General features: G+C 38.6%; 3 protein-coding genes across 3 annotated transcripts; 2 read left to right on the top strand and 1 right to left on the bottom strand.

The window, feature by feature from the left end:
* Positions 1–6509: 6509 nt before the first annotated feature.
* On the top strand, positions 6510–9897 carry fgf8b (fibroblast growth factor 8 b). The gene is made up of 5 exons (XM_041785803.1): positions 6510–6568; positions 6665–6701; positions 7315–7495; positions 8995–9101; positions 9352–9897. The coding sequence occupies exons 1-5, from the start codon at positions 6510–6512 to the stop codon at positions 9646–9648; spliced, it is 681 nt and encodes a 226-aa protein (XP_041641737.1). The 3' UTR covers positions 9649–9897.
* Positions 9898–11980: 2083 nt separating this feature from the next.
* Positions 11981–15784, bottom strand: dpcd (deleted in primary ciliary dyskinesia homolog (mouse)). The gene is made up of 6 exons (XM_041785851.1): positions 15644–15784; positions 13594–13674; positions 13370–13494; positions 13075–13208; positions 12816–12918; positions 11981–12322 (listed from the first exon to the last, which is right to left on the bottom strand). Exons 1-6 carry the CDS (start codon positions 15705–15707, stop codon positions 12218–12220), a joined length of 612 nt encoding a protein of 203 aa, XP_041641785.1. The 5' UTR covers positions 15708–15784; the 3' UTR covers positions 11981–12217.
* Positions 15785–15922: 138 nt separating this feature from the next.
* On the top strand, positions 15923–23226 carry poll (polymerase (DNA directed), lambda). The gene is made up of 9 exons (XM_041784438.1): positions 15923–15974; positions 16869–17012; positions 17166–17463; positions 17716–17836; positions 18013–18351; positions 19117–19290; positions 20286–20414; positions 22021–22189; positions 22280–23226. The coding sequence occupies exons 2-9, from the start codon at positions 16898–16900 to the stop codon at positions 22639–22641; spliced, it is 1707 nt and encodes a 568-aa protein (XP_041640372.1). The 5' UTR covers positions 15923–15974; positions 16869–16897; the 3' UTR covers positions 22642–23226.
* The last annotated feature ends 88 nt before the right edge of the window (positions 23227–23314 follow it).

The raw sequence follows: 23314 nt of genomic DNA, 5'->3' as shown, positions 1-23314 counted from the left end.
ACACCAAGCCACATAGGAGAACCATGGAAGGGGGCTGTTGTTGTAAAAGAGGTGGGCGAATGAGTTTTGATATGCAGTGCCTATAAAATCCCCTTGGATGTTTTACCCTTTTATTGATTTTTTTAAACCAATCATGATCAGTATAATTGGACAAAAAAATCTACAAAATAAAAGTATTTTATATCAAAGTGAAAACAGATTTCTACAAAGTAATGTCAATTAAATATGAATATGTGGAGTAAAATAAGTGACTGCATAAATATTCACCCTTTAGAGTGACTGACCTAATTCAACAGAGGTCTAGCCAATGAGTGCTAGTAGTCTCACAATTAGTGACATCAGGTTTACCTGAGAGCAGTGAATTTGTCTAAGTGATTATAGTATAAAGACACCTGTGTCTGAAAGGTCCGGTCACTGGTTAACCAGTATTTATGGCAACCATTACACCATGAAAATAAAAGAACACTCCAAGTAACTCAGGGAAAGGTTATTAAAAAGTACAAGTCAGGGGATGGATTTTAAAAAAAACAGTTTCGTTTTAAAGGAGACATATTTTACCCTTTCAAGACAAGTTTATTTCGTTCTCAGTGGTCCCCAAAACATGCCTGTGAAGTTTGTTCCTGAAAAAACACTCTAGTATTGGATTTTTGCATATCTAAAACCCCTCTATTTCAGCCCTTCTCAGAATGAGCTGTTTCTGTGTCTGTGGCTTTAAATGGTAATTAGCTGTCTGACTATGCCCCTGACCACACCCCTCTCAGGAAATTGATGCAGCACTCCTGATGTTACAGACACTTTTATCCAAAGTTTAGGACCCGACTGAGATTCAACCCATCACTCTCCCAGACCGTAGTCAGCAGGGTAACCCACTGAGATATCTAGCATCTTAGCTGGTAGCTGAGAGGAAGATGTGTAGAGGAGGGCAGAACCAAGTGGAGGAGGGCCAAACAAACCTGGGGGTGGGTGCTTACGCCCCTGGTGAGGTCACTTGGTGTAAAATCTGAGAACAGCTTGTTTCAGCACACATTTTCTGAAAGGTGGAGAAAGAGAGGGGGAAAAGAAATGGACTTTTCTGGTATTTGAGGGGATTGTGGACAGACCAGGGGCACATTTATGTGTTAGAAAAGCCTAAAAAAGTGATTTTTGCATAATATGTCCCCTTTAAGTTTAGTTAAAGCCATCATCGTGTGTAATTCACCTTGATCAATCTGTCCTCACAAAATGACCATGCAAGAAGGAGACTAGTGAGAGAGGACACCAAGACACTACGAGCTTCATCAGCTGAGATGGGAGAGACTCTGCATACAACAAATGTTGCCCGATCCTTCACCAGTCAAAACTTTATAGGAGAGTAGCAGAGAAAGCCACTGTTGAAGAACCTTCGAATTAAATCTGTACTAGAGTTCCTAGAGTTCTCCAAAAGGCATGTGGGAGACTCCACAGTAAAGTGGAAAAATACGTTTTTGGTTTGATGAGACCAAAATGGTGCTTTTTGGCCATCAGACAGGAGGCTATGTTTGTATGACACCAAACTCTGCACATCACTACAAACACACTAGCCCCACTGTGAAATAAGGAAGTGGCAGCATCATGCTGCAGGGATGCTTCTCAGCAGCTGGCCCTGGAAGGCTTGTACAGGTAGAGGGTAAAATTAATGTGGAAAAATATAGGAAAATCCTGGAGGAAAATCTTATCCAGTCTGCAAGAGAACTACGGCTCGGGAGAAGATTTATTTTCCAGTAAGACAATGACCCAAAGCATACAGCAAAAGCTACACAAAAAAATGGTTTAAAGACGACAAAGTGAATGTTCTGGAGTCGCTGAGTCATAGCCCAGACCTCAATCCAATAGACAATTTGTGGCTGGACTTGAGAAAGGCTGTTCGCCATGCAACTTGACAGAGCTTGAGCAGTTTTGCAAAGAATAATGGAGTAAAATTGTAGTGTCCACATGTGCAAGCCTGATTGAGACCTGTCCACACTGACTTGGTGCTGTGATTGCAGCCAAAGGTTCATCTACTAAATACTGACTTGAAAAGCATGAATATTTATGCAGTCACTTATTTTACTTTACATGTTTTTATTTAATCGACATTAAAGAGCTTTTTGTCATTTTTAAAGTAAAAAAGCCAAACTATTTTGACCATAATAAATTTACAAAATCAATAAAAGGGTAAAACATCCAAGGGGATGAATCCTTTTTATAGTCACTGTAAGTCATCCCAGAAGATGTATTGTTTATGCATAATTTAAAGGACAGCTTTTTTTTCCACAAAGGTTAATCCCATCTCAGAATGATGAATAAAGACTTAATGCAATTTTAAATTATAAGTTCATTCTAATAAGTCCCTACAGACTCTATAGCAAGTCCTAATGCTGCAGCATGTGTACAGACAACACCAAAGGAAAGATAATATGGTAACATTTTTTAAATTAAGTACACAAAAATTGGCATAGTTACAAGTAAATGAATGAGTAACTACAGCCAGGTAACCAGTAACTGAGTAACTAACGGTTTAAGCTACAGTAAAATTGGGTGTGAATTGAGTTGGTAACAAACGAGTAACAAACTTCTGGTTAACCAAAGAACAAATGAGGAATTAACTGCCTGTTTGCCATTAGTTAACATGTAGATGGTGAGTAACTCCTTATTGAATTTACTAGGTATTTAAGTTTACTTAAAAGATAATGACAGTATAAGAAACTCAGAATTTAGTATAGTCATTTGAGAGCAAACTGTTTTGCTTGCATGAAATGTGTACAACTTATTTTCCATGTTCTCCTTCAAACCCATCAGGAAACCAAGTCTGACGCTGGGCGTGTGAGCCAGCACTCCAGCCAATTCAAGGTAAATCAGTGGTGTGTGCGGTGATGTGGTTACAGGCGCATTATGTGGTTCAGGTTGTTGCAACAAAGCAGAGAAGCATAATTACAACAGGTGATTGGAGAGTTTCTCTACTAAAAAGCCACTGAGGTTTGGACAATAAGCTACCAGATGACACTGAGAGTGTCACATATTCTTTCCACCTGAACACACATTTACCCATTCTCTCTCATATTCTTTGCGTCTTCCTCTCTGGCTCTGTTTTTTTCTTCTCCTCCATGGTGTCTACCTTTCCACTGGCTTGGCCTTATGCAAGAGTGTGTATTTTTATGTCTCACATTAGCTCGGGGAATAATACCTCTCTCTGAATGGTAGTCTGCTCTGGGGCCTTTTCAGACATTCAGTCACTCCTCTTCTAAGAATAACCAATGTGCATCTTTGCCAAAAAGTTCCTCTCTCAGGTTTCTTTTTCACAGCCTTTCTCTTGATAGTTGTTTTTGAACCTTATTCGCTGATACCAGGGCTGTGAATTAGTTAGCAAACTGTGATCCAAATGAGAAAAGCAGCATTGGGAGACCGAGAGAAAAGGGTTGGGATCTGGGGCAAAACTTGGACCTGTGTCAACTCTTCTCAAACAAATTAAGAGGCCAGAGAAGCTGGTCGCTAGAGAATCTCAGGAGTGAGGCAGCAGACAGTTAGGTATGTGAAAAACTAGCATAAAAAATGATAGGATTTGATCATGTTTCACAAGAGCCTTTTATGTGTAGTCTGGAAAATTTTAGCCAAACCTGTCTGACAGTTCACCTTAACCAAATGTCATTTACATTTGCAGAGACCGAATTGATTCTCGGTTGTAAGTGGCTGTTTTGTGATTCCAAAGAGATGTAAGTCCTGCTAGAAAGGCAAATATTTAAAGTCAAGATTTGTGCACCTGAGAAAATGTTGTGATAAATATTTATTGAATGTGGCTTGCTTAGAATACACAGTAAAATGTAAAGAAATAAACTTAAAGAAAGTGAAGTTTTCCTTTAAATTTATTTAAATGTTTGGAGTGGATATTGAGTCCCTCTCACTGGAGTTCTTCAGGTTTCCTCTTCTTAATCAAATGTTCTTTAAATGACTTGTGACCAAATCAAACTGTAAGCTCATACGATCAAAGATGTGCTCTGAATGAGTCATTTTGTGGTCTTCATAAAACTCAATCTCTTTAATTATCATGCATGTGAATTTCTTTTTTGGATGTGTGATTGCTGTTTCATAGGGGTCAGAATATAAAAGACCAAGTGCTGAATTGTTCCAGGTGGCAAAATCACTTGTTGCAATGTCCCACTGGAACCAATAAGGCAGGTCCATTCACTCACTAAATCCCCGGCACTGAGATGAATGATTTATGGCTAAGACATTGACTAAACTCAAATTATCTCATATATATAATGTGTTTTTACTATTAGACAGCTGTTCTGCAGGAAGGGTGTGAAAGTTTCTCACACTGTTCACACAGAGAGCATAAGTCTGAATTGATGAATGCTACCTTGTAAGAAAATGTTCAAAAGAATCCCTTTTGGATTATCATGATTATAATCACATTTAAAAGCAGAAGCCAAAGATACAGTGCTATAGATTATGACATAAATCCTGTTTGAAATTTTAAATTGTGATCACAGAATTTCATGTTTATGAGTATCATCTATGGTCTCACAATGATAAAGACATATAGGATTCAAAGTACTTTCAAAATGCTTCATACAATGTTGTGAGCTCAGCTTTGACCAGAAGTCACATTTTTTCAACATTTTTAATAGCCCTCTTAAGTTTTATTTAATCTAAACTCATATAAGCAGCAGGACAGTAAGGATAATGGGACATTTGTTTTGAACTTCTACTCTCCTCATCGCTTAATGTGTTTCAGTAAATGAAGTTCAATTTACGTTTAACATCTAAAAAGTTCAGTTAAATATTTATCTGTCAAAATAATGAGAATATAAAGGTTTTTTCTTTTATCTCAAAGTCTGGCAAGAAGAAGCAAAACTTTAACGTATATTCTGTTTATACTGTAGGTATTTTGAATGCAACCCTGACGTATCATCATATGTGTGTGAATGAGTGGGTGGGGGTCTCTGATCTGAATGAGACTAGACCAGTTAAATAAAGGTTTTTACAGTGAAATATATTTTTCTTGTACCTTGCCTCTTGTTCAGTCACTGCTGGGATAGGCTTCAGCCCCCGCGACCCTGATGGATCAATAATTTTCTTGTGTTTGGTTCAAAAAAATATATATTCAACTGATCAATTTCAGAGTTTAATGCTGAGTTTCACACTAATGCCCCCTCTCTTACTCATCAGTCTGATGTAGGCTATTTCTTGAAAGAACCTTGTCACTTCAATGATGTAAAGAATAATTATGATTTAATCACATGATGTGGTATATGAAACCACGCTGTGTAAGCAGCAGGCCGGGTCCAGGTCACACTTTAAAAAAATTAGACCAGGTTTTTGAAAAAGGATTGTAAGAGGGGGAGAATTAGTGTCCAAGGCAAAGGCTTTAAATGTTATGTGAAAGCCACTGTCATGTGTTCACATGGAGTAAGTATTACTTACATATGTAGGATAAAAAAATACGTCAAGGTTTGTCCTGAGGGATCACCAAACAACCTCCAACCTGCAGCCAGGAAATAAGTTCACATAACTTTAGATTTTCTTATGGATGTGCCAAAGAGATTTTTCCATGAGGACATTTCTACTTATAAATGGAATACATGAGAATTTTACAAGGATGAAGATACAGGAATATCATGACATAAAAAATACTATGACAGTAAATAAATGCTTGAATATCTAGAAGGGGCTCTTAAAGCATTTCAAACACTGATGTATCCTATAGGTCGTTTAATTAAATACATGCATCTTAGTGATTAAGTCTGTGTTTGAGGATTTGTGAGTAATAAGTTGCATGCAACGTGTTTTAATAAGTATTCTGTTTCAAGCTGGCTCCGGCTTGAACGCTCCGCCTGCTCTCGCTGAGGATATTGACTTTCCCGCAAGTTTAAGTATTTAAATGTAGAGGGAGACAGATGCTGTATGTGCGCTGGAGGCAACCGCAAGAAACACACGTGTGGGAGGATAGTTGACGTTGGTGTTTTACTAGGCTATCTGTGCATCTTAGAGAGGGACAGCCGTAGCATCACCGGTGTAACCGCACAGAAAGACAAATAAAGCCGCTCTGATGCTCCTTGGATTCATTAAAAACGTTTTAATCTATTCATGGACTTCAAGGATATTCGGATATCTGACGGTTGATGCGTAAAAATCCGTGCGTAAAACTAATCACCGCTGCCCTGTCAGACAAAGTCAGACAGAGTTTATTTGACATGAAACCTGAGTCGAGACCCTCTTTACCAAGAGACTGATTGACATGAAGAGGATTTGATGGAGCTTTTTCGGTAACAGCGACACTTCCCACAGACTTTTAGCTTGGATTGGCACCGGAGTGCCTTCAAATCCGGACTCTCTCTGTCGTAGCGTGGAGTTTATCCTTTACCTGCGTTGGAACCTGGCAGTTTTGGATCCCTTAATTGTCATGGCTATCACCTTCTATGTGTAACCAGAGGAGAAAAAAGTGAGCTGAAATCCCCATCAGGAGGAACTTAATTTCCGAGAGCTTTCAGTATCGACTCAGTGGAGTATTCATGAAGCAATATTTGAACTATTACAAGATGAGGCTGAGAGCATCGAGGTTAGGTTATCTGTAAGTAAAAAGCTTTCCACACAACATACAAGCCAATGCATTTCATTGAATTCGAGGCAACAGGTTTTAATATGCTATTTTCTTTTTTCTCCTTAGGTTAATTCAGTTCACGGCGCTTTGCTTTTACGCACAGGTAACTCATATTTTCACGTCAATAAAAAGCATTAATGTTGCGTAAAGTTTTATAATTAAGTAAGTAAAACTTAACAGGTATGCAGGCGCCGTGCTTCGCGCCTCATAGTTCAGCGTCTCTACATCTGCAATAGGCTGCAATAACACTGAAAACATTTTATTACGAGGGCTATGGCAATTGGCAACAATTCAAACATCTTGAAAAGAGGTAAGCTCCAGCCTTAAAGTGATTGTTAAAACACATGTGGACAGAGAGGGGCTGAAATGAGAGAGAGCGAAAAAAAGAAGTCAAGAGAAGGTGAAAGATCATCGGTGGTAAAAACAACCTATCAGAGGGAAATGTCATCCCCGAAGGTCCATGAAAGCATCTCCGAAAACATACAGTGGGCTACAGCATTTACATGACTGAAAGAAAACAAGATAGATCCTCTCCTCAAATGTGTTGAATGACATAATTAACTGTAAGTCCAGGCCTTGGCTCTTTGACTGGCAAGTTTTAGTCTTCTCAAAGTTGACATTTCTTGGACGTAGGCTACCCGAGTTGCAAAGTTACAATCCGCGACATTAAAAAGTTATTTTACCTCATATGACATGTGTTTCCTATCGTCCGGCAGAACACTGAGCAGTCTCCTCCTAATTTCAAGCACCATGTCACCGAGCAGAGCCGGCTGTCTGACCGGATGAGCCGCAGGTTGACACGAACCTACCAGCTGTACAGCCGCACCAGCGGGAAACACGTCCAGGTCCTGGCCAACAAGAGGGTCAACGCCAACGGGGACGATGGAGCGGTGCACGGTAAGAACAAAATATTAGTGGGGAGGAAATTTTGTGGAGAGGAGAGTTTGTTAGCAACGAGTTTAGGAGTCTAAAAACGCCACAAAGGAACACATTTACCAGCATTGTCTTAACAAGAGCTATTTAAACGTAGGCTAACAGATGAACGATGTTTTGAATTATGAGAAATATCGCGAGAATTAGTTATTTTAGATGCGTCAGAAAATCACCCTCTGAATATTATGCCATTTTACCGTGCTAAAACGTGTCTAAATCGATTTGTATAATAACGCATTTAAATTGATAAATAATGAATATTTAGATTAAGACTAACATTTGTTATGTCAGTCGGGGAGGCATATTTTATTGGCCCTGAAATGTATTTATTTATTTCTGAAGGCCTCTGTGTGGAGTAGTCAAAAAGCTAAATGACATTTTTTGTTGATTTTAAATACTTTATATCCTTAGGGCAACTATAAAGTTAGACACATGCGTAGCTTTCAAACATGGGAAATCTTTAACTTCAGTGGGGCTCTGGGCTGTAGAAATGTGGCAGAAAAATGCTTAGTTTTGGCAGACTGTTAAATAATGCTAGAGCCAGGATTAGAATGATTATAAGTGGCATTGATAAAGCAGTCCTTATAGCTCGTGGAGATTATTTCATTCTTTACTGTGCTGTTGGTCTAAAGACCCAAACACCTGTTGAAACTGCTTTTAGCACAAAGAACCTTTAACCTGAATGGAGTAGACATTAAAGGGGTTTTGGTGCATTGAGACATCTTTCAACCGCAGCTAACACCATCCATCCACTCCTTAATGCCTGCTTCTTGGAGGCAGATTTTATGAGGAATTTTCATTGCATTACAACTCAATGTATGACTCAATTTATAAGGAGTGGTGAAGTCAGCATCTTCACTTTATACCTTTTCCTCTCCTTGCCTCTTCTGTGTGCTCTTTTGTCTTTTAAATTTCTCGGCCTACACACACATTCTCACAGAGAGAAAGAGAGAGAGTCAGTCATGCACATATTGGCCGCACATCCTAAGTGGGTGTCACTCTTGTAACCAGCCCAAATCTGACCGCTGCTCTGTGCTTGTGGCTGTGTCCCTGACCGCAGTATTCTCACTCTCCTTTATCCCCAGTCTGAACTGCATCACAGCACGGCATTTACAGACATTCAACAACAATCACGCCGTGCAAAATCACTATCATTTGGTGCTATTTTGGACAGCTTGCATGCCATTGTTAAGGAAAGCTACTGGCTCATAAAAGGGTTAAGAGGGAAATTTATATGTTGTCTTCACGATCCTGGCCCACTGGTCATGATGGTTTCAAAGCAGTTTAATGCCATTTAAAGATGCCATGATGTAATTCCACTTTATTGCAGTGTCTAGCATACATAAAAGAATATCTTCACAGGGAAGACATGCAGAGCTCATTTGTCTCACTCACTGTAACATCATAATCTGCATGCCTGCACCATGTCATCTCATTATTTCTGATCTGTTTGGTTTGTACAGCTAAACTGGAGGTGGAGACGGACTCTTTTGGAAGCCGTATCCGTATTAAAGGGGTGAAGACAGGATACTACATATGTATGAACAAGAGGGGAAAGCTGATCGGCAAGGTAATCTGGAATTCATAGTTTTGTGGCTGCTTATGACTACAGCAACATCTTGAATTTTGTTTGTTTCTTGGAAATGTTACTACAGACTTGCAGCTTATGGCGACACATTTGAAGCCAGAACAAATTTGATTTTGAGATTTTTCTGAGCAGGCCCCTTAAGGTTTCTAAGGGTAGATGATTGGAAAGAAAGAAGTTCTACTCCCTGGAAATGATCCAAAATAACTCTCCCAATTATTTTCTTCTTTTCCAGCGGAAAGGACGAGGCAAAGACTGCATCTTCACTGAGATTGTTCTGGAAAACAACTATACTGCGCTCCAGAACGCCAAGTATGAGGGCTGGTACATGGCTTTCACACGCAAGGGCCGCCCAAGGAAGGCCTCCAAGACCAAGCAGCACCAGAGGGAGGCCCACTTCATGAAGCGACTACCCAGAGGGCATTTGCTGAGTGAGAGGAGGCCATTTGATGTCCTTCCTCTTGCTGTCCCTGCACATCCTGTAGGAAAACGGACTAAACATTCTCATCACCAGCGATTAGGGGGCCGCTGAGGACTGAAACCACAAACTGTGGACAAACTAGCACACAAGAACCACTGCAAGGGAAATTAACTATTACAGTCAAGTGCCCATACACATGTTGCCTCATTTTGTGTATTTTGTATAATTCTCTGTACGGGATTGTGTGTAAACAACGACTATCTAATCTGTTAGTTATTTCAGATTTAGGACAGATTACTTATTGAGTCAAAAATGGTTAAAGTACACAGGAGCTCAAATATAGGCATTAATTTTTTTTAAATGTGGGTAGAAGTTGCTGCCAGCTCAGCAACAAAGAATGTTTAATGAGAAAAGGGTAAAATGAAGAGACATGGCAGCTATCTGTGGAACTTGTTGTGGTTGCAGCATCTTAGTCTCAGTTGATATGCCTTCTTTCTTTTGGAGACTTTTTAACCTGTTTTTTTTACATATATGAATATATTTTTACTGTAAAAATGTAAATGATGTCAAATGATGAAAATATTTATTGTAGAGTGTATATTAAAACCACTAAAGAATCAGTACATGCAGCTTGGTGTTTTTCTTGTACGGTTGTTTTGGGATGGGAAGCTAGCATACATCATTGGTCGCCTCAAAAACTGTTGTTTTTTCTTCTTCTTCTTCTTCAAACTGGATACCCAGATAACTGAGGGGCAATATCTGTGACAGGCTACTGAATTCAATGTGCTCAGCAAGTGAAACTTGGGCCTGAATGGCCCAGGCTATGCATTAAAAGCGATGAGGTCAGCCCACCATTTTGGCCCAAACAAAGGTTACCACCATGTAGTTGCATTTCTCACGATCGCACACCGTAACCCTCTGATCAAATGGGCCCTTTGTGAAACCTCATATAAAAGGGCATGTTATACAATAGTGGGTTCGAATAATAACACGAGGAGGGGTCAGTTATCAAAAAGAAGCCAGTCACACAGGGAGGGGTGAGGGGTTGCAGGGGGAGGTTGGGGGGGCATCAGGGCCTGTGTGGCAAAATGTGGCATCGGCTGAAAGAGGGGGAATGGCTGGGAAGAGGCATTCGGGAATGAAAGGGAGGCAGAAAAGAAACCTTCTTCCCAGAAGCAGTTGAGCATGACCATCAGAGGCCAAACGACAGGGGAGGAAGAAGACCCTGAACAGAGGGACTCCGTGCTCTCACAGTGCATGAGCTGGATGTCCAATTTGTTAGTTAGTGTTTTTTTCAGCAGGAATTTGTTTTGACAGCAGAATGAAAAGTGCAGATAATGAAACATTTACTGAATTATGAATATCAAGACCTTTAAATGCATGCTTGCTATTTGGAATGACTAGTATAACCCTAACTCACCTTTGTATTATCATCACCACACTTGTTTAAATAAACCCCAAACAATATCTTATCAAGTATGAATGAAGGGATTTTTCTAACAAGTAAAAACAAAAAAAACTGAATTTGCAAAACAACAGGACAGGCTGGGTTTAAAAAAATCTTTATGGTATTCCTATTCTCTCCTTGTGGAAGAAGACAAAGCACAATAGTAAGAGAGGACTGTGGTTTTTATCTCTGCTTTTTGCACTTGCTCTCTGGGTTTGGACAAGTGGTAAAAAATGCAAGGAATCACAAGGTTGAAACAATCTATGTTTAAATGCCATTGTCTCTTTTTAACAGCACAGTTCTTTTTTTATCCACTGTCTAAGTATTTCTGATTGGACGCCGTTTTTTTCCCTGTTTGTAATTGAGTTTTCTTTAAAGTAGACATGTAACCAAATATTTTGAAATAGGAATATTTAAGATTCTTTCTTTATTGTTTCCTGTATATTGCAACATAATTTTAAAAAATCAATCATTTAATACCATCTGTGTATTTGTCAGACAATGACATAAAATCCATTTGCAGTGAAGCCCTAAAAATGGTGCACCTATTTCTAACCTATGTGTTTGCAGTTTTAGCTGGAGACCACAGGGTCAGAATAACACCACGCTGTAAGGGGAAACAGTAACACTATAGCCTGCTTGCCGACCAAGGTTTCAGTAATGGCTTTCAGGGTGGCCCACAACATGTAGGGAACATGAGGGTATTCAGTTAACACAAATGGGATGTGCTCGTAACAGTGACCCCGGAACGAACAGGGATGAGGCATTGTGTGTTTTGAGTGTTTTACAAGGACATTCATGAAAGGAGGGGGTGGTAGGTTATGTGACCTCCATCAAAATTATTCCCTAGAAGATTTGGTAACTAAAAGAAAAACAAAGACTGTTGTGATACAATCTTACTTTTTGTAAATTGCAGATAACTTTTGTGCCCATTAAATAATGAGAAAAAATATTCATTGCTCAGCTATAAAGTACAGAAAATGATTTTGAGACAGAACAGAATGTGGTTTATTTAATAAATGTGTCTGAATCAAATATAAATGTCAGAAAAACTTTGAACATTAACAACTCAAGTAAAAGGCATCAATTAGTAAACACAGAAGAATTAGATCATAAAGAGGCACTACGAAAAAGAACAATAAGAGAGACCTCAAATGTGACTGAAAATTTGCCAATTAACGTTTTGCTATAAAAGCACCAACAGAATTATCCTTGCAGTCTGACTGTTTGAATTCACTGAGTTTTGCAGTCCACGTCCCCTTCATTGGTCCCCTTTAGCTTCTTCAGTTCCTTCAGTAGATCCTGTTCAAGGGTTAAGATCTCCTTGGGTTTCTTGTACTGGACCACAGAGAAGAAAAGTAATTACTTCAACATTCTCCCTCTTTTCCTCTTACAGATCATTCACTGTGCTATAACAGAAAACGTGTGCAAAATCTAAAAATAAAAGAACTGATGCTTGCACCAAAAATGTTTTTGTACGTTAAAAAAACACCTAGGAGAAACTGACAGGTATATAGAGGAAAATCTAGAGTCAAAATATCCAAGTTAAAATATCTAAATTAATATACCATCATAAACAGAATCTAAATTTATTGGAAAAAGTTTAGAAACTGATTCTAAAGCATGTAAGGGTAACAGGTTTGTGCATTTTTGATTCAGATACTTTTTCATGCATCCATATTTTTGAGATGATGCCATTTTGTTCCATGCACACTTATGGTTGAACATTCATCTTTATAACCTCTTGATGCTTACATCTAAACATTCAAACATTTATTATTACAACACTACAGCTACTGATTATGTTCTTTGAATATTGTGTTGGACTTACGCTGATAATCAGAGTGTTATTGGCATGAGTAAAGCTGAGGGCGGAGCCGTCTAGTGGCACCTGACTGCGATCCAGATCAGTTATTCTAAACTTCTTATAATACCTGGGAATACAAGGAGAAGATATCATAGGTTTCTAACGAGTCTGTTTAAACTAATGCATTGTAAACAGTGCCATCTATAGGAAGCACACAAGCATTACATCTTAAAGTGAATACCACAAGATTGAAGAAAGAAAGAGTGTTTTGGGGCATATTTACTTTTTGTTTGAGGTTTTGATGATAATGCATCTCTCTGATGACTCAACAAAAACACAGAAGACATCTTTAGGGTAGGGGAGGTTGCGTATCCGCCACTGAAAGCATGTCTTTGTGTCTTTACGCATAAATACAGGCTGTGAAAACAGAAACATTCACATCTTTTTAACAGCCATAATATTTACTGAACAGCAATCAAAGTTATCCTGCCCTTGCAAATAAATGAATAAATAAATAAATGAAATAAAGATACTATTGTATCCTAGGCCTAAGTTATAGATGACAGAAGAAAACGCACATTGGAGCAGTTCTCCTTGATCACTTCTGAATCCAGAGATGTGACAGGGCCTGAAAATGGCTCTCCAACCTCTACTTGCCATTGTCCTTGTGCTCCAAGTGTGCTTTTAGCACGCCATTTTCGTACTGGAAAGTACCAAAGTTTGAGATTATTAAATTTATACCTTTAACCTAAATGTCTGCAGTTATTTGCTGCTGCTCAAAATGTTGAACCTTGTTGCTTACCAATAAGTTCATCTGTAATTAAGTCATACTCCTCTGCCATCTCTCTTCCATCTTTAAAGAGGTAGTGGATCTTCCTCTTACCTAAGGAGACAAATATAATAAGATTAAAAAATAAATAAAAACAAATTATACACATGCATAAAACTAAAGGAAAACCCTAACAAAACAAGTAAAAATAATGCATTTCTGGTAAAGTGTAATGTAGGCTAAATATTACTTAGTATTCCATGAAATTATTCTAAAATGTAACCAAAAAGAACATTAATACAACTTTGATCTAGTTATATACAACACTTAATTGATATGGTTGCTATAAACAGATTGAATGCCTATAAACAAACAAACATGGGTTGGTAAATGGTAAAAAAGTGATTTATCAGTATAGGCAGATATTTAGATTTCTACTGATTTTAACAACCAATATTTTGGCTATAAAAATCTACCTATATCAGCTGTAAATATACAAAAACAAATAAATTAGTTGCGTTTTAGGCTGGATCAACAGACCAACATGAGCTGAAGTCTTTTTCATAAATATTCTTTGGACTGAAAAGTGTGTTTTATGGACTGAAATTTGTTAATTTGTTCACCCTCTAACTCTAGGACTGAATTTTTAGACCTGAACTACATTAATTATTGGTATCGGTAACAGGTAAAATATTTTGTGAATATTGGCATATAGTTATAGTTAAAAATCCATCATGCATCCCTAATAACAATGTAAATTGTTGAATATAAAGCTTAGCATGTAAGAAAAATGCATTTGTGGAACAAGAAGCAAAGCCAAGTATGTGGATTTTACCCATGAATAATTTGCCAAATCTTCTCTGCTGAAGCCAAACAGCTTATTCTGCCATTGACTCTTGTTTGGTGTTTGGTGGATTGTATGATTGAAGTTTGAAGAAACAAGGCATATTGGCAGTTTAACAATTTATTCATTTAACAAACAGGAGCCTCACTAGTGTGTGGAAGAACCATACACAGCCAGAACAGCCTGGCACCTCCTCCTCATACTGGTCACACACTGCTGTGGGATGGCATCCCATTCTTCAACCGGCATTTGTTGCAAGTCAGCCAATGTGGTTGTGTTGGTCACTCTGGCACAAGCAGCACACCCAAGCCGATCCCACAAGTGTTCAATGGGGTTGAGGTCAGGACTGCTGGCAGGCCATTTCATCCTCTCCACTCCCAAATTCTGGAGGTAGTCTCTGGAGGATAGAGTTTGGTCCCAAACTTTGGAAATATGGGGTTGCCACTGGTTGCAAAATCTCATCTTGATATTTCAATGCATTGAGATTGCCTCAGTTGAGGACCAGCCTTGTTTTTCCAGTGAGGGAGATGCCGCCCCACACAATCACAAGGCCTCCACCAAAAGATGTTACTATTGGTGCAGCAATCAGCATAGCATTTGTCAAATGATCCATCCGCCACAGGCAGAATCTTGACTGATCGCTGAACATAACAGGCACCAATCAGGAACCCGGGGGTGCCAGAAGCTCAAAATAAGTCAATAACAACAGCAAAATAAGCTGGCAGAGGGAAAAACCCACATATTCAGATCTGCTGCTCATCTCACAAATGTGTGTTCCCCACAAATGCGGCACCAGCTAAAAGGGAAATAAACAGACTACCAATGGTATAAGATGTATTGACAAGAAGCATTGTTACAGCAAAGAAATAATCTACCAAAGAGAAATTTCTTCACTTTTTGTGCTACGTTTATTGTCAGAGCACAACACGTTTACAGTTTTCAGACACACAGGCAGGAAGGAGTGAGTCACACTGTATACTTGTTTAAAACTTTTCCCCCAACCATAACTTTGATGGATTTCTGATATGCATATATTACTTCCAAGCTATTTAGAACGACTGGTGCACTTTCTTAGTTGGTTCATTTACCTGTTGCCTAGTAACGTTAGCTTAACAGCAAGCTAACGGCCTGAGTGAAATAACACACCTTAAATTATGAACCGCAAAAGTAGCTCTTCAGTACAGTCAAAGGAACCTTTCCTCTTGGGATAAAACGTCTTATTCTTTTGAAACTACTCACCGTCGTGTGTCAGGGCTGTTTTCTTTGAAGATTTTAGGCTATCAATCCAGCTTTGCACAGCCATGTTTCCTTTAGCTCAGGGCCACTTCCGGACTCAAACGGTAACCACAGTGACATGGGCAAACATAAAATCTATTCAAGAATGTATTTATGAAATATATAATTTTCAACAATTCCAACAGATACACCGAATCAACATTATGTGCTTATAAGAAAATACACAGATTTAGGATATTGATTCGATTGGAATTTTAAACCGACCGGTAAATTGACCCGGAAGTGAAACATTTGAAAGTAGTCTGTGTTTTTACATGGTTCCATCAGACCAGGGGTAAGATACAAATAATTACAAATTATTGAGTCCTCTACCAGTATTACTCTGCTTTATGGTGTTATTTTCAAGTTACCTGAAGTGTAAGTTCACTTTTAATACAAATGTTAACCGGAACAGTCTAGATATCGGCAGTTGCATATGTTAATGTTAGCTAAACTCAGTATGCTTAAACTAAGCTAACCCCCATATAACCATAAACCATAAAGTCTATGCATATAAAGGCTTACTTATTACCTTCTGTTGCAAAACGGAACATCTGAACTGCAGAGTCCGGTTGATCGATACTTGTATGAAACAAGCACAGACAGCTCCAAGATCTTATAGATACACTGATTAAACCTCCATAATTTATTTACAAGAAGCAAAGTGTACTACACAAAAATATGACTCTGTAAGGAGAGTTTTTGACGCTTTCTATGCAAGTATAGTTTGTCCACACATGTACTGTACTATTTATACTGTGAGTAATTTGTCGTTAAAATGGCTCAAAGTGCACACGTCAGCCCTGTTGCAATGGAAAACAAATTATAGTTCCCTAAACTTTAATCAAATCTTTTTAAATATTTAAATTACTTAGATTTCTATATAGTGTTGAATTACTCTATTAAAAGCACAACGTAGAGGACTTTACTTAATTTTACTCTTCTTACTCTGACAGTGCTAACAGTGATTTTGGAAAATAATGCTGAGCTTTTAACCACTCCTTGTTGTGATGGATTATATTTTAAAAGTACAAGTAGTACATTTCTCTTATCTGAATACACAAAAACTCAAACACTATAAAAAGTATGTAAATGTTTACAGTTCAAATGACAGTGTTTTTGAGATATGTGAGGGGATTGTTTCTTTCACCATAGCTTAAGATAAGCTTAATACTACTTTATGTCACAGGCCACTGGCGTGCCCCTTCAAAAGGCAAAATGGAACCTCGTCATGGGATTATGAAAGCCTTTCCCAAAGTTAAAAGAGCCAAAGTGTTTCAGGGGAAGGATGGGCCTCCAGCAAAGAAGAACCTGGATGAATGTGAAGTCACAGGTTGTTACTGTGCTCATTGCATGTGCTTGCTATAGAAGGATTGAAAAGCCTAAAAATGATGTGTCTAGTTAGGGTAGATTTCAAGAAAAGTAAACAATAGTAACACCACTTGCACATACTTACATTGTGACATTTCTCTCTGTTCTGTTCCAGGAAGTATTTTTGATGGCATCACAGTTTACATTCTGCCAGCTGGCATAGGAAATGCAAGATGCCAGATCTTCCAGAGACAAATTGAGCAGAACGGAGGACATACAGAGAGTTCTCTGTGTCCCAGTGTAACTCATGTCGTAGTGAATGACGACATGGACAGTGACAGGGCTCTGCGCCTCCTGAAGATGCAGAGTATGCCCTCTGGAGTCCAACTGGTGAAATGCAGTTGGTTAAGCCTTTGCATCAGTGAGAAACAACTTCTGGATGTTGGCAGCTACAGCCTTCTTTTACCTGAAAGGTTAATGACCTTAAAGTACTTTGTTACAATATCGGAAGCTTTATCCTTTATTTCTGTCTCAGGATGTTTCAAGTTTGCTCAACATGGACTTGTTGTTATACTACAGACAAACATGCTTTTAACTTGTGCATCACATTTTACCACTTAAAGTTTGAATTAATTCACAAAACAGTGTGTTTTTGACAGCACAGCACATGTTTTAAGTAAAATAGTTTTTCATTCTGATAATCTGTTCATGTTATTTCTACCTAGCAAATCTGGAACACAACATGCCAATGTCAAAGAAGAATTGCTGCATGTCAAACCTGCAGCAGCAGAAACTATTGTAGAGCCAGTCTGCGATCAAACTAAGCAAGAGGAGGCTATAGATGAGGTTGGTCCAGTTCATGTGTGGGAGAAAAATATTTTTGTGCTAAAATTTAGGGGAAAACATTGTACAACAAACAACAAGCTTGTGTTGATATTTTATTTTATTAATGTATTATTTTTGTATGTTTAGCTAAATAACATTGTACAAATACAAACAAAAAGCTTGTATATAATTCTCAGACAATACCTGAAACCACAGAGGATGTGCGAGGAGATGAGGATGGGGTTTCTCAGGGTGACCTTGAAGCTCTCATCACTGGCCAGCACCCCAAAGAGGAGACCCCTGGCCCCAGCATGGAACCCGATCCAGACTCTGCTCCTCAGAAGGTGGTCTTAGGGAAGTGGGTCTGCGCCCAGTCCTCTCAGTCCAAAACTAACAATTTTAACAAGCACATCACAGACAAACTCGAAGTGCTGGCCAAAGCCTACACACACCAGGGGGACAAGTGGAGGGCGCTCAGCTACTCCAAGGCTGTCAACGCACTGAAGAGTTACCACAAGCCCATCACCTCATATCAGGTGATTTAATGGAGATTTTCCTTTACATCTGTTCCTTTGATAATGTCAGCAATGTATAAACAGTACAACACAGTATGTTTTGCTGGAGGATAGAAAAGTATTGACCAATTTGGGTTGGACGTCATGATTACGTCAGAGCAGTTGTAAACATAGTGGTGGCAGAAAACAGGAAAATAAAGGCCAGTTCCCTAGTGTAAGGGAAAATGTCTTCTTGTGCAGCTGGATGTCAAAAAAGGGATGTGAAAACAAAAACATGACCTCCATTTTATTGCCCTTGTCAAAGAAGCTCTTTGTATCAAAACACAGATCTTCATGGCTGTATATATATATACAGCAGCAGCAGCAGTAGTATGTCTAATGATTTACATTGTTCTAACATATTTTTAATTCAACCATACAAGTGCAGTTGACTGTCAGTATGTAGTTGTTTGACTTGTTTATGATAGCTAATGTCTAGTATAAGTGTTTTATGTCTTTGACTTTGGCTAGGCAGTACACTGGCCCTTAATACACTTAAAACATCTGACAAATCTCAGTTGTTTATTTTATTTTGTTTATTAAGGAGAAGTGTGCAATGACATACATTGGAAATGAAAAAAAAGGCTGGCCCTGGTTATGGTCCTGAACTTTCTGATGTGAAATAATAACAGACTACAGCTAGATAACCCTCTGCCACTGGTTGGGCTCTGCCCTCAAACATGTCATCGCTGTTTATAAACCAAAAATGATCTGCCCTGTATTTAACATGGATTTTAATTGTTTTAGGAAGCATGCCAGATCCCAGGAATTGGAAAACGCATGGCTGACAAAATTGATGAAATAATGGAGAGTGGTCATCTGCGGAAAATAGATCATATCGGGGAGGCTGTTCCTGTTTTGGAGCTTTTTACTAACATTTGGGGTGCTGGAGCTAAAACTGCACAGCTATGGTATCAACAGGTAGGGCAATCTCTCATACCAAAATATTGCTGGCATAAATATAATACATTTGTCAGATCTAACTTGACCTTCCTCAAACATTCACTTTCTATTAGAGATAGGAATTTTATTTACTTGTTTAGCTTTTCATACACTCTAAAAAGTGTATTTTACTGTTTGTTAAAAGTGATGTAATATTCTGCATGAATCTATTCCAGTTCTGTGCTGTAGTAGTAGTGTACTTTTGTGGGCTATTTTAACTTGTGAGTTTAGACCTTTAATTCAGAGCTATGAGGTTAGGTAAAGGCAAGCTCAGACTACACAAATTCAGTCAGATTTTGGCTGCAACGTCGCAGCGTATCGTCAAACATTGGGCCTGATTTTGCCCATTGGGAAAGACAAAGCTCTTATAGTGTGACATACTACACAATGCATATAAGACGCCCCACAACCACGACTCAAAAAGTCTAGCATGTCAGAATTCGTCTTACATCGTTGTCTAGTTTGACACCCTAACCCGACGTCAACTATATGAATCCTGATGCCAACCAACAGAAGAGCAGTTGCTCCTTATCTTTGCGTCATCATTTACAAGAGCCCCTGCTATTTCCTTCACTGGGAAACTAATGTGTATATTTTGATTTATTTTTTTCATGTTATCACATGCAATCACTGGAAGTGCACTTTCTTGAACAAATGCACTTTTCAGTCTTTCCCTGTAAGACTGAACAGCAGAAGGTTGCTTTAAGTTAAAATTCCAAATAGCTATTTCAGCTCTACTTTTCTGAGTTATTTTTTATTTTTATTTTTGATTAAATCAATGTTGTAATAAGAAATCAGTGAAAAAACACACTTGGAAAATATGTAGATTAATGAATAAATTATAGTAGTTAATTGTTGGAGCATAAATGTAATCCTAATTTGGTTAACAAAAGCAAGAGACATTAGGAGAGCAGATGTCTAATTATTATTCTTCCCTGATTTTTTTAAATTTTTTTTTTTTTTTGTCATTAAAGGGATTTCGCACACTGGATGACATCCGCACTAAGGCTCACCTAAGCCACACTCAGAAAATTGGACTCAAACACTACGATGACTTTCTGGACCGTATGCCTAGAGAGGAAGCTGGCGCTATAGAGAAAGTGGTAATGTCTACATTTGTGATGTTGTGAAGATGACTGAAATATGCACTATCGCCCAAAAGTTTTGGATCACTGGCAAATTTCTTTGTTTTCCAAAGAAATTTATTTTCATGCAGTTCACAAACAGTTATCAGCAACTGTTAGTCCTCTGCATCAATCTCCTTGTATGGCTGCTAATCCAAGTTAATCATTCTGCACAGCTAAAAACCATTTTACTAATAAGGGAGCAAAAAGACTGGACACTGGAAGACCTGAAGAAGGTGTTGTGCACAGATGAGTCCAAGTTTGAGGTCTTTGGCTCAAACAAAAGAACATTTAAGAGACACAGAACAAATGAAAAGATGCAAGAACAGTGCTTAAAACCATCAGTCAAACGAGGTGGAGGCAGCGTGATGGTCTAGGGTGCTTTGGAGGTTGTAGAATAGGAGATTTGTAAAGAGTGGAAGGGACCTAGGGGAGGAAAGCGATCACAAGATTTTGCATTGCCATGCCATACCCTGTGGACAGCACTTGCTTCGGGCCAATTTCATCCTACAACAGGTTAATGACCCAAAACACACCTCCAAAATGTCAACGAAATATTTAAAGAATAAGTAGCCAGCCAGAATTCTGACTGTAATGGAGTGACCAGCACAGTCTTCGGATCTGAGCCCTATTGAGCTGTTGTGGGAGCAGCTTAACTATATGGTTTGGAGAAAGACTCCATCAAGCCAATCCATCTTGTGGGAGATGCTCCAGGAAGCATGGGGTGAAATTTCATCAGATTACCTTGAAAAATTGACAGCTAGAATGCCTAAGGTCTGCATGGCTGTAATTGCAGCAAAATGTATTTTTTTTTTCTATGACAGCAAAGTTTAAAGAACATTTTTCATTAAAATCATTATTTCTAACTCTGATAGTGTCCGCATGTCCAGTTCATTTGCTGTATTTCCTATTCAGACTAATTTCATGAGTTTTTCCATGAAAAACAAGAAAAATTCGAAGTGATCCCAAACTTTTGAGCAGTAGTGTATTTGCATTCTTGAAATGTTTAATATATTTATCGAGGTACAAGTAAGTAAGTTAACTCTGAAAAATTCCTACTTAAACCCTTTGGGCTTGTAAAAATGAGAGCTTTAAGTTGGAAAAAGTTTGTTTCAGCTTTCCTTGACTGCCAGATGATGGAAAAACCAGACTGTATTCTCACAAAGTGGAACATCCCAAAGGCAAAAATTCACCTCTGAGCTTTTCTGCATCTTAAGTTAGCCAGATACCTGTTCAGCCCAGAGGCCCCGAGTACAAATGTAGTTGTTTGCATATTGTATTTCTAGGATTTTGTTTTTCCTTCAAGGCTGCCAAATAAAAAGTGCACATTCGATAGATTACAAAAGCATGTGTACTCCTGCAGGCTTGTCAAGGTAATATGTGATGCATTGGAGAGCCTGCCTTCGGATTTTTGGCTGAAAAAAAGGTAAAAGAGTATCTGTTTGAATGCGAAAGGAGTACGATAAAAACAAGAGGACATGCAATTAATGTAGATTTTCTCCTACTGATAATCCAAAGCCTTAAAGAAATCTTGAAAAAATTATACATTCCTATTTTGTGTCTTCTGCTGGACCTGTGTCTCCAGGTGAGGCATGCTGCCCTTGCCATAGACCCAAAGCTGGTGGCGATGGCCTGTGGCTCATACCGGCGGGGAAAAGCCACATGTGGAGATGTTGACGTTCTTATAACTCATCCTGACGGCAAGTCCCACAAGGGAATTTTCACCCAAGTGTTGCAGATCCTTCATGACAGCGGTAAGCTCGATTTTTAAAACTGTTTTTGTGTCATAGTCATGCTTTACTCAGTCTCTCTAAAGGACAATAAACCCAGTTTTTGTTTCAAAGGGTTTCTGACAGATGACCTGGTGAGCCACGAGGACAATGGGGAGCAGAAGAAATACATGGGTGTTTGTCGTCTGCCAGGACTGGGCCAACGCCATCGCAGGCTGGACATCATCGTAGTGCCTTACAATGAGTTTGCCTGTGCTATCATGTATTTCACCGGCTCAGCACACTTCAACCGCTCAATGAGAGCACTGGCAAAGACAAAAAGAATGAGCTTGTCAGAGCACTCATTGAACAAAGACGTTGTGCGTCAGGGAAGCTTGAAGGTGCATGGTGGCACTCCACTTCCTACACAAACAGAGAAGGATGTTTTTAGTCTTCTAGGCATACCTTACAGGCAGCCTCATGAGAGGGACTGGTGATGATTATCCATTCACTAAGCCTGTCATGTCTGCTTTTATTGAAAAATCATGATCATTTTGATGGAAAGGGAAACCGCTTGCTGTGCTAACGCCAATTTTAAGGATGTGTTAATGCTTAAATGATCATGAAAGTGCCCTGTTTAACTTGAATTTTTTTTTGTTAAATCAAAAGTTCTACTTCATTCAAATCTCAGAATCAGATTTTTACATTACTTTTTTCCCTCTAACTTTGCGGTATCTATAGCCTTTTACATTTGGTTTAGTTTCTTTAGCAGCCCATCACGTTTAAGCCGAGTAACTATGAATGTAATTGAAAGAAACATTGCTGTAAAGTTTTATGAATGTCAGTTTCAAGAACTTCCACTACAAGGCAGGGAGCAAGTTTTTAGGAGGGGAACCACTTCAACTTGCAGGAACATTCAGGACTATTTGACTGGCCACTTAACACTAGAGGGAATTGTGAAAATATGTGGTGAACACACAGTCAACCGATCCTTTTAAATGTATTTTTAAAAACTGAATACTGGGCACTACTATGAATAATAAATTATGCTTATAATAAAATTGCTAAAGAGAAAATGTCTACCCTTGCATCGTTTTCAATTCTTAAGTAGTTAACAACTTAAGCTGTTTAAAAGCTCTAGTTTTGATTGGATAGGTCTTTGGTTGAATC

Source organism: Cheilinus undulatus, linkage group 4 (assembly GCF_018320785.1).
Source record: "Cheilinus undulatus linkage group 4, ASM1832078v1, whole genome shotgun sequence".
Taxonomy (NCBI): domain Eukaryota; kingdom Metazoa; phylum Chordata; class Actinopteri; order Labriformes; family Labridae; genus Cheilinus; species Cheilinus undulatus.
This window is presented reverse-complemented; position numbering and strand designations above follow the sequence as displayed.